Source organism: Felis catus, chromosome A2, assembly GCF_018350175.1.
Source record: "Felis catus isolate Fca126 chromosome A2, F.catus_Fca126_mat1.0, whole genome shotgun sequence".
In the NCBI taxonomy this organism is placed as follows: domain Eukaryota; kingdom Metazoa; phylum Chordata; class Mammalia; order Carnivora; family Felidae; genus Felis; species Felis catus.
In genome coordinates this window covers 15338045-15352815 of record NC_058369.1, presented here as the reverse complement: position 1 = coordinate 15352815, position 14771 = coordinate 15338045, and the positions used below count along the sequence as shown (strand labels likewise).

Below are 14771 nucleotides of genomic sequence, written 5' to 3'. Positions count from 1 at the left end.
AGGCAGTAGGGTGTTCATAAAAAATCTAGATGTCCCCTCTAGAATATTCTAGAGGAATAAACGGTCCCACAGCCTAGCCCCCCTCTCCTGCTTTGACTCTGGCATGAGGTCGCACACGAGGATTTCTACATTGAAAGTTCATTTGGGGGTGCCTTGGGGGCTCCACTGGTTACGTTTGACTCTTGACTTTAGCGTAGGTCATGGGATCAAGCCTTTTGTGGGATCAAGCCACGTGGGCGTCCCTCTCCCCGTCCCCTGCTCACACTCTTTCTCTCAAATAAATCAACATTTAAAGGGGCGCCTGGGTGGCGCAGTCGGTTAAGCGTCCAACTTCAGCCAGGTCACGATCTCGCGGTCCGTGAGTTCGAGCCCCGCGTCAGGCTCTGGGCTAATGGCTCAGAGCCTGGAGCCTGTTTCCGATTCTGTGTCTCCCTCTCTCTCTGCCCCTCCCCCGTTCATGCTCTGTCTCTCGCTGTCCCAAAAATAAATAAACGTTGAAAAAAAAAATCAACATTTAAAAAATAAATATATAAAAAGCTCATTTGGCATAATATTTACCTTGTTCACCTCCCTCTGATAGCTGTACTTTATAACCTCTCTTCTGAAATGTGATCTGTATTTCTAGCAAGATCCACTTGTCGTGGTAAAACAGTGTTGCTATCCAGGAATCTCAATTCCAGCGAAGGTGTTGCTAACCCAGAAGGGAAACGATCATTTCTGAGCAAGACATCCTGCTGATGGTAAGCGACTTGCCAACAAGGTGTGCATACCTGGGACCGCAGGGGTCGAAGGAAAAGAGGCCCCAAGCAGCCCACGCATACGTCGCGTGTGCATCTCAGAGCCAAGTGAAAGAGGGACACCCCAAGTGCTATCAAACAGCCTCCGAGTGGCTGGAAAGAAGGAAGCGCCTTCCGGGTACAATCACCAGAGACGGCCACGTGGGAAAGGACGCGGGGAAGGAAATCAGCTGGTGTGGCAGCCACCAATTTGGGTAGTCTCTTCTTATCCAGGTATCGTCACATTAACTCAGGCCACACCTAGCCGTCTCCCCCCCCCCCCCCCTTCAGGCCCAAGCAATGCACTTTTCTGACAGCGAAGCAGTTCTAATCCCACGAAATTTCAAGGGTTGGTAACTACGGGTTCTGAAATGTCACCACCACGCCCCTAAGAATGCAGACGACGGAGGACAAACTCCCCCAATGACAGTCACCTGTCTGGACGAGGCTGCTTCTGATTCCCAGAGCCACTCAGGTGACCTCACTGCCCCTGGGTCGAGGGGCCAAAAGAGAGGCTGCCTTGTACCCCACGGGAGGGGGAGCAAGCAGGGAGACATCGCAGTGTACTCGGCCCAATCTGCGGCCCTGGGATACCCTTGCCTGAAAAGGCGGTTTTGTTCCGGGAAGGCAGAGTCTTGGGAGCGAGACTGAAAGCTTTTAACTGGTCTAATAAGGGGGGGGAAAATGGGGACAGCGGTCCCAGGGAATATTCCATTAAATTACCTTCAAGTTGGAAGCCTGCCTATAAACTAAAAACTTGCAGGAAGATAAGACCATCCCTTCCAAGGCACTCAGGTCTACAGAAGATATGTAAATAAATGCTGACATAACCCTGCTCTCAGGCTGTTCTGTTTTCTGACTACCAAAATGATAAGTCATTATGGAAAATATGGAGACGGATGAAGAAAAGTATCAGTTTCCCACAATCAATATAAACACCCAGGGAGGGTCACTATTAATATTTTATTCCATATCTTTTCAATCCACTTATACCCTATCGTCCACTAATTCAAAGAAGCTCATTTTCCCCCACAAACTCTGCAGTGGGGACATATCTTACAACCAGAGGTGCCTCTGACACCATTTTTGTTAGCGGCACATAAAATGTTAGTGCCAATGCCGTGACGGCTGAAAAAACGTAGTGCGGGTGTGGGTGCTCCTGTATACGTTTCACACAGTTAAGATCATGCCATTAGTAAACTCTTTTTGAACTAGGAGAGTTTGCAATTTATCAGAGTTCGCAACTTCTTACAGCTGTCGACAGGATTAAATCTTCATTTCGAGCCAAGCTGACACTCAAAATTAGCCACCCTGGAATAGTAAACAAGATACAGAGAGAAACGGAAGGATACTGTGGAAAACCGCCTCCTTCTATAAGAGGGACCCTTCTTTTGACTAACACAACAATACCGTTATGACCACAGATGTGGCTGCCAACGCCTGCCTCCTTCAGAGCGCGGCAGTCACGGATCAGTGTCCCTGCTCTCCCAGCAGCTGGGCTCAGAAGGTCCAGGGGACGGACAGGACGTTGGGGCGGACAGAGATGGTGACAAAAAAGACACAGCTTCAGCTCAGAGGCCAGCAAGCCAATGCCAGCAAGAACAAACCAGAAAACCGCCGACCACGGCGCTTTCCGTCGCCTGGCCATCTGTGCCCTCTCCCTGTCCCCATTACAGTTCCTACTGTGCTCATGGCCGGCTTTCCCACAACACATGCCCTCCTTCTGTACGGGGTGCTTGGAAACGCCTCGCTTAAGAGCTGGTGGAGAGCAGGGAGACCCGGGTCACGGGAGGCTCAAGTTGGGCCCTGGCTTTCTTGGGTTTGGGGGCCTCAGTTATAAAATGAGGAATGGGCCGGGTCTGTAATTTTCCGGGACACCTCGAGCTGGCCACGAGTCCCCTGGGGGAGCGGGAGGAGGACGGGATGCACAATGCTTAAGAGAAAGCAACGCCTGATCCCTTTCATTTGTCTCTAGGTATCATATTGATTTTGTAATTTCAAAAGCATGAGGGTTTTTTGCTGGCATTTTTGTTTTTCACATTAGGGCAGGGATTTAAAAAGCATGGGAGACCGTGGGCTAAATGTGGGGGACCTGTGCACTGTTTGCTCAAGTTTCTTCTAGCTTTAAAATCCAAATGTCTCCCTGAGTTGATCAGTGAACTCCCCAGCCCGCCCTGGCACACCCAGGGACCCCCCCACAACGAGGCGCTAATAAATCTCCTTAGTCCCACGGGGTCCTGGCTAGTACTTCAAGAAGGTAGGAGGTCTTTACCCCCCCAAAAGCACCTGGCCAGGAGCACAGAAACCCCACTCAGGGTTTAAGGGCAATACATCATGTTCATTCTGCCTTCATTGTTTCCAAATCAGATTTACAATTTCTTTCATTGTCAATATACTAAGAAGTATATTACAGCTGACCCCTGAACACGGGTTTGAACTGCACTGGTCCATACAGCCCAGCACCATAAAACGTATTTTCTCTTCCCTGTGATTTTCCTTTCTTCCTTAACATTCTCTCTTCCCTGGCTTACTTTATTGTAAGACTACTGTATGTAACACAGACACCATACAAAATATGTGTTCATCAACTGACTATGTTATCTGTTAGGCCTCCAGTCAACAGTAGACTATTAGTAAAGCTTTTAGGGACTCCGAAGTCACCTGTGAATTTTCAACTGCATGGGGGAGGGGTCGGGGGCGCTGACCCTCGAGCCACCTTGTCCGAGGGTCAACGGTATCATTTCTCTCCTTCTCCCTTTGCAGTCATTCCTTCTAGCTTAGAAACAAAACCAAAAAAAACAACACAAACACAGAAGCTTCTGGCTTGCTGACCGTGCGTACCAACCGGAAGCCTGTGTGTCTGCTTCACAAGGGCTTTGGAGACGCTGTGCAGGCAGGGGTGTCCCCAAGTCCCAGACGGGAGGGACCCAGGGTGGGCGCGAGGCCCCAGGGCCAGGGGAAATGGGAACTCACAGGGTACTGGGCTAATGGAGAGCACATACAGATGTGACCGGCCGCTGGCGGGGGGCCTTCTCGGGGTGAACACGAAGGCCCCGGGTTTAGGAGGAAGTCTAATTGCCAGTGTCATCCCGGCACGATCCAGAACCACTGTGGCTTCGCGAATCTGAGCCGGGGCCCTGCGCTGCACCGACTCTGGTGAACCCTTCCAAGCCCAAGTTCCCTCCAAGGCCTGCACAGAACCAACCAGCCACCCCGCCCCCCGGAGGTCTCACTGTCACCCCTGGCTGTGGCTGTGGTGGGGACACAAGTCTCCTGATCCACTCCAGACAGCATGAGGCTTGCCCGGGGACCGCTGGGGAACTGTCAGCCTCTAGTCGTCTGCCTTCCTTATGCCTCTGTTCCCCCACCTCCCCCGAGCCCTGCCCACCACCATCCCCAGAAGTACTTCTGAGGGACGCAGGGGGTGGCTTTCCCTGTGAGAAGGCCGACGATCGGAGTGCGGACGGGACAGCATGGAAGGTGGGGACTTGAGTTCACCTTACAGCTTAGGAGAGGCAAGATCCTGGAGAGGCGTGGAATACAGAGAACAGAGAGAAGTAAGAGATGTTACGTAAGAAGGAGCAGATTTAACAACGAATTGGTTTTGTGAGACAGGGTGTCAAAGCCAGATCCTGGGGACGAGAGCCGAGCCTGCGGTTTCCAGAAGAGACAACCGGGGTCTGGGGGAGGACTCCAGCAGGAAGCTGGCGCTCAGGGTGTCCTGGGTGCTGCTGTCCAGGCTCCGGGGCCCAGAGCCTGCACGGCTCAGACACTCCTACCCACCACTTAGCAGCTGATAAAACATTTTTCTGAGGTGGACGCATAAGGCCACGCTCAGGCCTGGCTGACCACAGAGGAGCACGGTGGGATGACCCAATAATAGCTTGAAAGCCACGGGGCTCTTCAGAGAAAACCCTGGCGGTATATAAACCCCAGCATCATCGTTCAGTGTGGCCCCGGCTGGTGTCCTCTCAGCTTTTTATCCCAATGGCCTTGCAGAGAAGCTGACGGCTCATTAGATCTTTCTCACTCGTTCCTCCCGGTTCTTGGAAACTTCGCCTCTGCAGCCAGCCTCTAATCTGCGTCTACACCCCTGCCGTGAAGGCCCAGGCCGCACATACAGGAGGCGGCCCTGGTGCCGAGGGTCCCTCTCGGGGGCAGGGAGCGGGGTGTGGCCCAGGTGCCAAACCGCACCGACCAGCCCCTTTGCAGACAGAGCTCCCGGGGCACAGCAGCACGGGGGTGACTTGGCTGGTGTCACGGAGACGCATCTTCTGGCGTCACCTGTGAGCCAGCCTCTGTTCTGGGGCTGACGGCGGATCTGAGGGCAGAAAGCCAGGCACCAGGCCCGGTTTCCGGAAGACAGCCAAGTGCTTTCACAAGCATCTCAAGGCCTCAGGACTGGAACAAGGGTGCCCAGGGGTCCCCATTCCAGAGGGCAGGGGACCCTTAAGCACCCAGGGGCACGTGCTGGAGACTGGAGCTTTGCACCTTGGCTCCTCTCTGGGGCGGTCTTTCAGCTCGGGTCTGCTCCCCGCTCCCCGCAAAGTTCCTGTTGTAAAACCCACCCCCCCTTCCTTCACCCCCTTGCCTCTCCGACCCCATATTTTTACTCTCTGCAGGCTCAAACGCAAACAGTGCGTTCTGGCAAAGGCACCTCCACCTTTACCCGCAAACTCACAGGTGAAATCGGGGGAGGAGGGGCACAAGGGGGCAGGGAGGTGGGGCCAGTCCCTCCCACTTCCCCTGATTTCGTGAAGGCTCATCGTTGCTCAGCCACTTCTCACCAGCAGAAATTCTACTTGGAAACACTTGGGAGACGTGAAGTTTCCTGCCCGTCGGGAAGGCGATCAAACGTTCCCCAATAGACATTTTGCACTTCCCGCCCTCCCTCACCACACAGGGCCAACCTGGGGCTCCTCCTCCTGGCCCCGATGTGCTCTCCTGCGTCGGCACGGTGATCCCAGGGAGCCGTGCCGGCTCAGTCTCAGACTGTCTCCCACACTGGCCTCCACACCCCCTGCTAGCACCCAGCCCAGGTCTGGCCAGGGGCTCAGTAACATCGGGGGAAAGAACAAATGAATTCACGCTCCCTGAGAAGTGGAACAGACTGCCGGTTAAGAGCTCAAGCACCCGATTTTGAATCCCAGGGCCATTACTTATTACCAGTGAGAGCCTCAGTTTCTACGTCAGTAAAATGGGGATAACAGGCACACCGACGCTTAAAGGAACAATGTGAAGGATAAGTAAGATGGGGAAGGTAAAAGCCTGAGCACCGATCAGATCGGGGGCAAAAGCAGGTAGGAATAGGGAGGGGGCACACAGACTTGCTTCATATTCTAGCAGCTGCCAGGTATCGCCTGGAAATGTGGCAAATATACCCACCAATGTGATGTGGTGGTTGACCAAGCACCATCAGGGCACGATTATGTCCAAAGAGGAACCTATGAACAGCGCCCCAGCGGCCGCGGGCCTGCGGGAGGCAGCGTCTGGGGGCTACAGGAGGCAGCCGCAGAAATCAAAACCACGAATCTATTAGACAAGTTCCAGTGGGAAGCCGGCTCTCGATTTGTCTCGCCTCCCAATTGTCACCCTGCTGGCAGGAACTGAGGCGATCGCTCCATCAGACCCCGAATCCCTTTTGCCTTCTGCGCGGAGGCCTGCAATCCTCCCTCCTCCCCCTGTTCTCCCCTCGCGGTGCTGCCCACGAGATGCCGCCCACACAGCTCTGCCCAGACTAATTCATGTGCCTTGGATACTCCTTCTGCCAGTTTTCTCAACATTTCACGAAGCAAACAGTCCTAGCAAGACCGGGTAGGGGCAAGGGGAGGAGGGGAGAAAAATCCAATAACATCACAGAACAGCCTTAATAAAGGACTTCGGCATTTCGGGGTTCCCAGTGATTTGCGCATCAGGCATCGTTTTCCAATCCGGAAGTTACATGAATGAAAGGAGGGCCCCTTCACAGCCACGCTCCCATGCAGACCGCCAGCCGTTGGGCACAGAGGCAGCCCCCAGCACAGCAAAACCAGTCACACATACAAAATTCTAAAGAAGACAATGTCAGGCACAGCTCACTGACCGTCCCAGCACCCGCTGGCCATCCCCTTCCCTCAGGCAGCTTGACCAAAGAAGCTAAAAAGACTGAACCTGCTTTCCTTAGCTTCCGCTGAAGCTGGGGAGGAGCCACATGACATAACTGGGGCTAAAAGAACCTCAGTGGGATTTTGTTGGGGGAGTTGTGGGAAAGTTCTTGCTTTCCAGGTAACAGAAACAGTCACACTGCCCCCCTTCTGCTTCTCTCTGTCTTGCATGGAAATGTGATATCTGGAGCTGCAGCAGCCATCTTGCCACCAAGAGGTGATAAGGCAGGAAGGAAAAGGCTGAGAGAACCCCTAAGATGCCAACTCAGAGCCCTATCCTGGTTCAGTCCCAGCACCTTGGGCCTTTTTATATGGGAAAAATCAACTCCCATCTGTTTAAGACACCCATAGCTCAGGTTTTCAGTTACTTGCAGCTAAAAGCATTACCAGTTGATCTGAGACCTCATCCTTAATCTATAGAGCATGATCTCCTTACTGATTCAACGCTATTTCTATCATACCAGGTTTTAAGGTAGATGTCTTATCATTTGATCCTTAAAGTTTCTTTCTTTTTTTTTTTTTTTTTTTTTAAGTTTATTTTTGAGAGAGAGAGCACACTGTTAGTGCAGAGACTGATGCAGGACTCGAACCCACGAACCGTGAGATCATGACCTGAGCCAAAATCAAGAGTCGGATGCTTAACTGACTGAGCCACCCAGGTGCCCCTCATCTTTGAAGTTTCAAACCCACTTATCCGAGCACCTATTATTACTTGTACATCTCCACTCAACAGTCTCAGGGCCACTCCGATTCAAAGGGTCAGGACTACGTCTCTTCCAGACTCCCTACCGCAGTCAGTAGCTCAGTCATCTGCTTTGTGTCCAGGTCAGGGTCCTTCCTAATGACACCATCTCCTACACACTGTCGTCCAATAGGTGAGGAAGTGCTGCAAACTTCACCATCTGAGTATTTTTCTAACCTACCCATCTCCCCCCACTACTCCCACCCACAGCCTAAGTCATACACACCTGGACTATTGTCATAGCCTCTTAGCAGACCTCCCTGCATCCACACTGCCCTTTCCACAGTGAATTTATAAAAACCACACATTTGACCGTGTCATTCCCTTTCTTAGAGTCCTTCCACGGTCTCCCATGGCCTCCATGATAAAGTCCAAACTCCTTAAGACCTAAAAGGACACGCCTGATCTGGCCCCTAACCCTCTCCAGCTTCTCCAGCCCTAGTTAGTCTTTCCTCCTGGCTCTCTGTTCCGGTAATACTGTCGTTCTTCCAGCTTCTCAACGTCATCAGATACATTTCTACTTTGGGGCCACCACGCATGATGTTCCCTTTGAAAGAGCTCCCCTCCAGCTTTATGGCTTTGCTTTAACCCTTCCTCATCCCTCTGGAGCCCAAACAGTGACTTTCTGTTTCAGATATTATGCTTTTCTGTTCTAGATTTCCAGTTCTCTTTTTTTTTTTTTTAAATAGTTTCCATTTCTCTTCTGAGATTCACCATCTGTTCCCTCATTATGACCACCTTTTCCTTTAAGTCCCAGACCATTTATGTAACAGATGTCTCTGGCTTTCTCTCGTGATTCCCACATCTGGGCCATCTCTGAATCTATTTCTACTGGGCTGCCCCCTCTCCCCTCCCCTTTTTCTTTCTTGATCATGAGCCACAGTTTCCTGATTCTTTGCAAGGCTAGTACTTTTTTTTTTTTTTTAAATTATTATTACATGTTGGACACACAAGTAAAAAACCAACCATGTAGGGAGTCGAGATCATATGGTCTCCTCTAAAGGTGTTGAGTTTTGTTCTGAGAGTTCCTTTTGAAACTGTCAGGCTTACTTTTGTTTTTTACTAAGTCGAGTCTATTCTGATTTTGTCTTTGGTTCTAGGGGGTCATCCCTACCTCTCACATATGGCCTTTTGGGGCTCTCAACTCCATACTGCTGGCTGGGCCACAACCCCAAGATCTCTGAGCACCGTGCAGTCTGCTCGTGTCTCTGGTCTGCTCTCAATCTGGTTATAACCATTTTCTATTAGGCCTTATAGAGTCCTGCTTTGTGCACACGCAGCCCTCAGCAGAGGCCCTGCGGTGAACATAGGTTTCTGCTCCCCCGCACCACTCTCACACCACACCCTGGTCTCCCGATTTTCAGGGAAAACGAAGTGCTGACCTCCAAAGGCAGCTTTTTCAATAAACCTGTGCAGGAGTGCGGCGAGAACCAGGTGAATCACCATGGTAACTAACAATTTCCGCTGAACAGTTGAAAACTCACAGCTGATGAGTTCAAGAATAATGTCCCTCAGTGAGATTATAACATTTTCAACTGGAGGCAATGGTCAAAAAAAAAAAAAAAAAAAAAGAGCTAATTAGATGGCCTTCCCACAATGCCTAGTACAGCGTCAGCTTGGGGTGACCTGGCTTCCCTCCCAGTAACACAGTGGAGTAGACAGGGGCTCCCACGGCCTGGGATGTTATACAAAGCAAGGTCCTCAGCTTTGTTTTTCTGTCTCTCAATATTCCTGTGTGCTTAAAAGGAGCAAGGCACTGTGTTAACAAGTTCTAATGGGTAGTTTTCCAAATCCATATGCTATTCTCTGCTACCTTCCGGATTAATTATAATGGGAAAACTGCCTCATTTGAGACATGTCTTTTGAGTGAGAAAACTGGAGGTCACATATCCATATGGCACTGGTATTGTGAGTTGGTGTGCTGAAGTTCTAATTCAGCCAAGTTTTGCAGTGATCGGGGGTTATTTTTAACTTTGTGCTTTCTTTGCATATAAGAAGTACAGTATTGGGGGGGGGGGAGCGCCTGGATGGTTCAGTCGGTTAAGCATCCGACGCTTGATTTCAGCTCAGGTCACGATCTCGGTTCGTGGGACTGAGCTCCGCGTCAGGCTCTGTACTGACAGCACGGAGCCCGCTTGGGATTCTCTCTCTCCCTCTCTCTGTCTGCCCCTCCCCTCCTCAAAATAAATAAACTTAAAAAAAAAAAAAAAAGGAAGTACAGTATTGGATCTGACCCAAAGTCCATTTCAGTCCACTACTCTGTCTCCGACAGAGCACCTCACGGGCTGCTACGGATGGATAGAACTATCCGTCTCGTGATGTCTTTAACTTTTTAAATCCTGTTTACGTCCAGTCTTAAGCTGAAAAATATGGAGATGATCTAACTGCCACGGGACACATCCCTGATATGCTCTAGTCACTTGTCTCTGGAGTTTCCGGGAGCGATCCCTCAATCCCATATCCTGAAACTTGGTAACCTTGGAGGGGATCTTGCACGGAGTGGTTCTGGCATACCCAGAACGGGTTCTTCTGCTCAGCCTAGTGTTGATTTAATAAGCAGTCTCCCTCTTTCAATGGCTGGCTTTGCCTTGAATCCCCGACCGCATGAAAAGCCAAAAGGCACTTTAGAGACCACTTGGTCCCACCGTCTCCTTCTAATGATGAGAAAACGGAGCCTCCCGACTCACACCAGTTTATACTGTTAATCAGGGACACAAGAGTTAAAATCAGAGCTTTGGCTCCCGGCTTAGTTAATTTTCACTCTGGCTTTGCTTCCTGGAGACCATCTCTTCATGCCTTTTAGACTGTCTTCTCTGGACCCTCTGAAATGTCATTCTATCCGGAGGTTTTACTAGTACTATACCAACGAAGGTGCCTTTTTTTTTTTTCCTTTCTCGCTTTACAATTGCAAATAAAGTCATATGTTTTTTGGCCTGTATGGCAACACAATGATTGAGTGCTGAAAGGTCAGCAAATAACAGCCAACGATGACCTCCAGGGGCCATTCTGGAAGTACCCCTAAAACACCCAAATCCATCACCCTCTAAATGAGCGGTCCTGAGTCTCATGTGCCACACCTGTGGCTCTAAGAGCCCTTGCCAGAGTTCATCCTCAACAGCGAGTCTCTGTGATACCCAGAAGACCTTGGCATTGCCTCCCAACGCATGCGGCACTAACTGGGGCACCTCCAGGCTGACACTCACCTTGGCATAAGCAGTTGTCTTAATAAACCACTGTCTGAGGTACTTCTGTTCCACCTTTGCTCCAGAACGCCACGAACAGCCATGCTCATCCACCTGCTCGTTGGCAAGCACCGTTTGATCCACTGGGTCCCAGTTGACCAAGGCCTGTTATAACCCATAAAACAAAATGGGAAAATCTGGTGAGCATCCTGAAGAGGGTCATTTTCAGCTTCTTACATGTGAGAAGATCCGTAAGTGCGGAATCTCTGTATCTCTGCTCTGAGGCTTGAGGGCATCTCCTTGGAGTACTGCTCGGCAAGGAAACCCCTAGCAACCTGTAACAAGGAAGAGCACCTCTATGCTTTCATCTTGGAACAGGCTCCGGAGCCTGGGAGTTGAGACGGCAGAAGAGCAGGGAGAGCCTAAGCGTGTCTCGTCCCTCGGAGGCAGCTAGATGGTTAGCGAATCGTTCTGACCACCCGAGAGTCAATCAGAGGTCTGAGAGAACAAAAACTGCCAGTCTGCAGGTAAAAAAGCGACCACCTTGTGGAAGGTACGGCGTTATGGAGAGTTGATCTGGGGGAGACAAAGCTACAAGTGTGGCAGCAGGGAGGAAGCCTGGTTACGGAGGCTACTGCAAAGTATTTTAAGCAGCAGAACACAAAATTCTAACTTTCAGAAGTCCGTTACAGTGGGGGAAGTGCCTGGCTTAAAGGCGCTCGGGTGGCAAAGCGGGAGGAATGCTAGGAGTGACAGCAAGGTCTGAGGGTCCCCTGGTCACAAGAGGGATGGGTGGCACCAACATGCCATGCTGCTTCTAGGCACAGGAGTGGGGAACTGAGGCTGTTTAGGGTAGTGAGCAGGGGTTCTGGCTTTCTGCTGTTTTGACGTAAACTGAACTGCTGCGCGGTCCTGCGGCCGCTTTCCTCACACAAGCTGGCAAAAGCGTGGTGAGAGCCTCTCTCAGAGGCACAGAGCCCCACATCGGGCTCTGCGCTGACAGCACAGAGCCTGCTTACATCCTCTGTTTCCCTCTCTCTCTCTGCCCCTCCCCTGCTCTCTCTCGCTCTCTCAAAAATAAACATTAAAAAAAATAACAAACATAAAGAATTGATAATAATAGCAGAGGGATTTAACATCCCACTTACAGCACGGACAGATCATCTAAGTGGAAAATCAATAAGGAAACAATGGCTTTGAATGACACACTGAACCAAATGGACTTAGATATATTCAGAACATTTCATCCTGAAGCAGCAGAATAAACATTCTTTTTTTCTAAATGCTTATTTATTTATTTATTTTGAGGGGGGAGGGGCAGAAAGAGAGAGAGGAAGAGAATCCCAAGCAGGCTCCGCACTGTCAGCCACAGAGCTCAATGCAGGGCTCGATCCCATAGACGGTAAGATCATGACCTGAGCCAAAATCAAGAGTTGGGCACTCAACTGACTGAGCCACCCAGGCACCCCGTGAAAACACATTCTTTTTGAGCACACATGGAACATTCTCCAGAATAGACCACATACTGGGTCACAAATTAACCCTCAACAGGTACAAAAAAGATCAAGATTATACCATGCATGTTTTCAGATCATATTGCTATGAAACTTGAAGTCAACCACAAGAAAAAATTTGAAAAGTTCTCAAATACATGGAAGTTAAAGAACATCCTACTAAAGAATAAATGGGTTAACCAAGAAATTAAAGAAGAAATAAAAAAATACATGGAAGCAAATGAAAATGAAAACACGACAGTCCAAACCCTTTGGGATGCAGCAAAGGCAGTCCTAAGAGGGAAGTATATCGCAACTCAGGTACATCTCAAGAAGAAATAAAGGTCCCAAATAACCTAACCTTATACCTAAAGGAGCTAGAAAAGGAACAAATAAAGCAAATAAAGCCTAAAGCCAGCAGAAGAAGGGAAATAATAAAGATTAGAGCAGAAACAAATGATACTGAAACAACAACAACAAAAAACAGAACAGATCAATGAAACTAAGAGCTGGTTCTTTGAATTAACAAACTGATGAACCTCTAGTCAGACTTCTCGAAAAGAGAAAGGACCCAAATAGATAAAATCATGAATGAAAGAGGAGACATCACAACCAACACCACAGAAATACAAACAACTATAAGAGAATACTATGAAAAATTATATGCCAACAAACTGGGCAATCTAGAAGAAATAGACAAATTACTAGAAAGTCACAAACTACCATAACTGAAACAGGAAGAAATAAAAAATTTGAACAGACCCATAACCATCAAGGAAACTGAATCAGTAATCACAAATCTCCCAACAAACAAGAGACCTGGGCCAGATGGCTTCCCAGGGGAATTCTACCAGACATTTAAAGAAGAGTTAATACCTATTTTTCTCAAATAGAAGGAAAACTACCAAACTCATTCTACAAAGCCTCGATTCCAAAACCAAAGACCCCACAAAAAAGGAGAATTACAGGTCAATATCCCTGAGGAATATGGTTGTAAAAATTCTCAATAAAATACTAGCAAATCGAATTCAACAGTACATTAAAGGAATTATTCACCATGATCAAGTGGGATTTATTCCTGGGCTGTAGGGCTTATTCAATATTCACAAATCAATCAACATGATACACCACATTAATAAAACAAAAGACAAGAACCATACGATCCCGTCAATAGATGCAGAAAGAGCATTTGACAAAATACAGCATCCATTCTTTCTTTTTTTTTTTTTATTTTTTTAATGTTTACTTATTTTTGAGAGACAGAGATAGAGCATGAGTGGGAGGGTGGGGCAGAGAGATTGGGAGACACAGAATCCAAAGTGGGCTCTAGGCTCTGAGCTGTCAGCACAGAGTCCGACGTGGGGCTTGAACCCACGAACTATGAGATCATAACCTGAGCCAAAGTCAGATGCTTAACCAACTGAGCCACCCAGGTGCCCCATACAACATCCATTCTCGATTAAAACCTCAACAAAATAGGGATAGATGGAACACACCTCAACATGATAATGGCCATATAAGAAAGACCCATAGCTAATATCATCCTCAATGGGGAAAAACTGAGAGAGCCTTTCCCCTACAGTTAGGACCGGGACCAGGGATGTCCACTGTCACCATTACTATTTAACATAGTACTGAAAATCTTAACCTCAGCAATCAGACAACAAAAAGAAATAAAAGGCATCCAAATCGGAAAAGAAGAAGTCAAACTCTCACTGTTTGCAGACAACATGATACTCTGTGTAGAAAACCCAGAGGACTCCACCAAAACACTGCTAGAACTAATACACGAATTCAGCAAAGTTGCAGGATATAAAATCAATGTGCAGAAATCGGTTGCATTTCTATATACCAATAACGAAGCAGCAGAAACAGAAATCAAGGAATCAATCCCATTTGCAATTGCACCAAAAACGGTAAGATACCTAGGAATAAACCTAACCGAAGAAGTAAAAGATATGTACTCTGAAAACTATAGAACCCTTATGCAAGAAATTAAAGAGGATACAAAGAAATGGAAAAGCATTCCATGCTCATGGATTAGAAGAACAAGCATTGTCAAAATTATTATCGCCCAAAGCAATCTATGTATTTTTTTTAATATTTTTTTTCAACGTTTTTTTATTTATTTTTGGAACAGAGAGAGACAGAGCATGAACGGGGGAGGGGCAGAGAGAGAGGGAGACACAGAATCGGAAACAGGCTCCAGGCTCTGAGCCATCAGCCCAGAGCCCGACGCGGGGCTCGAACTCACGGACCGCGAGATCGTGACCTGGCTGAAGTCGGACGCTTAACCAACTGCGCCACCCAGGCGCCCCAGCAATCTACGTATTTAATGCAATCCCTATCAAAACACCACCAGACTTTTTCACAGAGCTAGAACAAACAATCCTAAAATTTGTATGGAAGCACAAAAGACCCTGAATAGCCAAAGC

At 48.7% G+C, this 14771-nt stretch overlaps 1 protein-coding gene across 12 annotated transcripts in view; it reads right to left on the bottom strand.

The window, feature by feature from the left end:
* The window catches only part of LARS2 (leucyl-tRNA synthetase 2, mitochondrial), a 195581-nt gene that overhangs the window by 84516 nt on the left and 96294 nt on the right, over nucleotides 1-14771 (bottom strand). For all 12 annotated transcript variants that reach the window (XM_045049135.1, XM_045049134.1, XM_045049137.1 and 9 more), the window contains one exon: nucleotides 10865-11008. In XM_045049135.1, the coding sequence (XP_044905070.1) occupies nucleotides 10865-11008 (144 nt within the window). The remainder of the gene's footprint in view (nucleotides 1-10864; nucleotides 11009-14771) is intronic.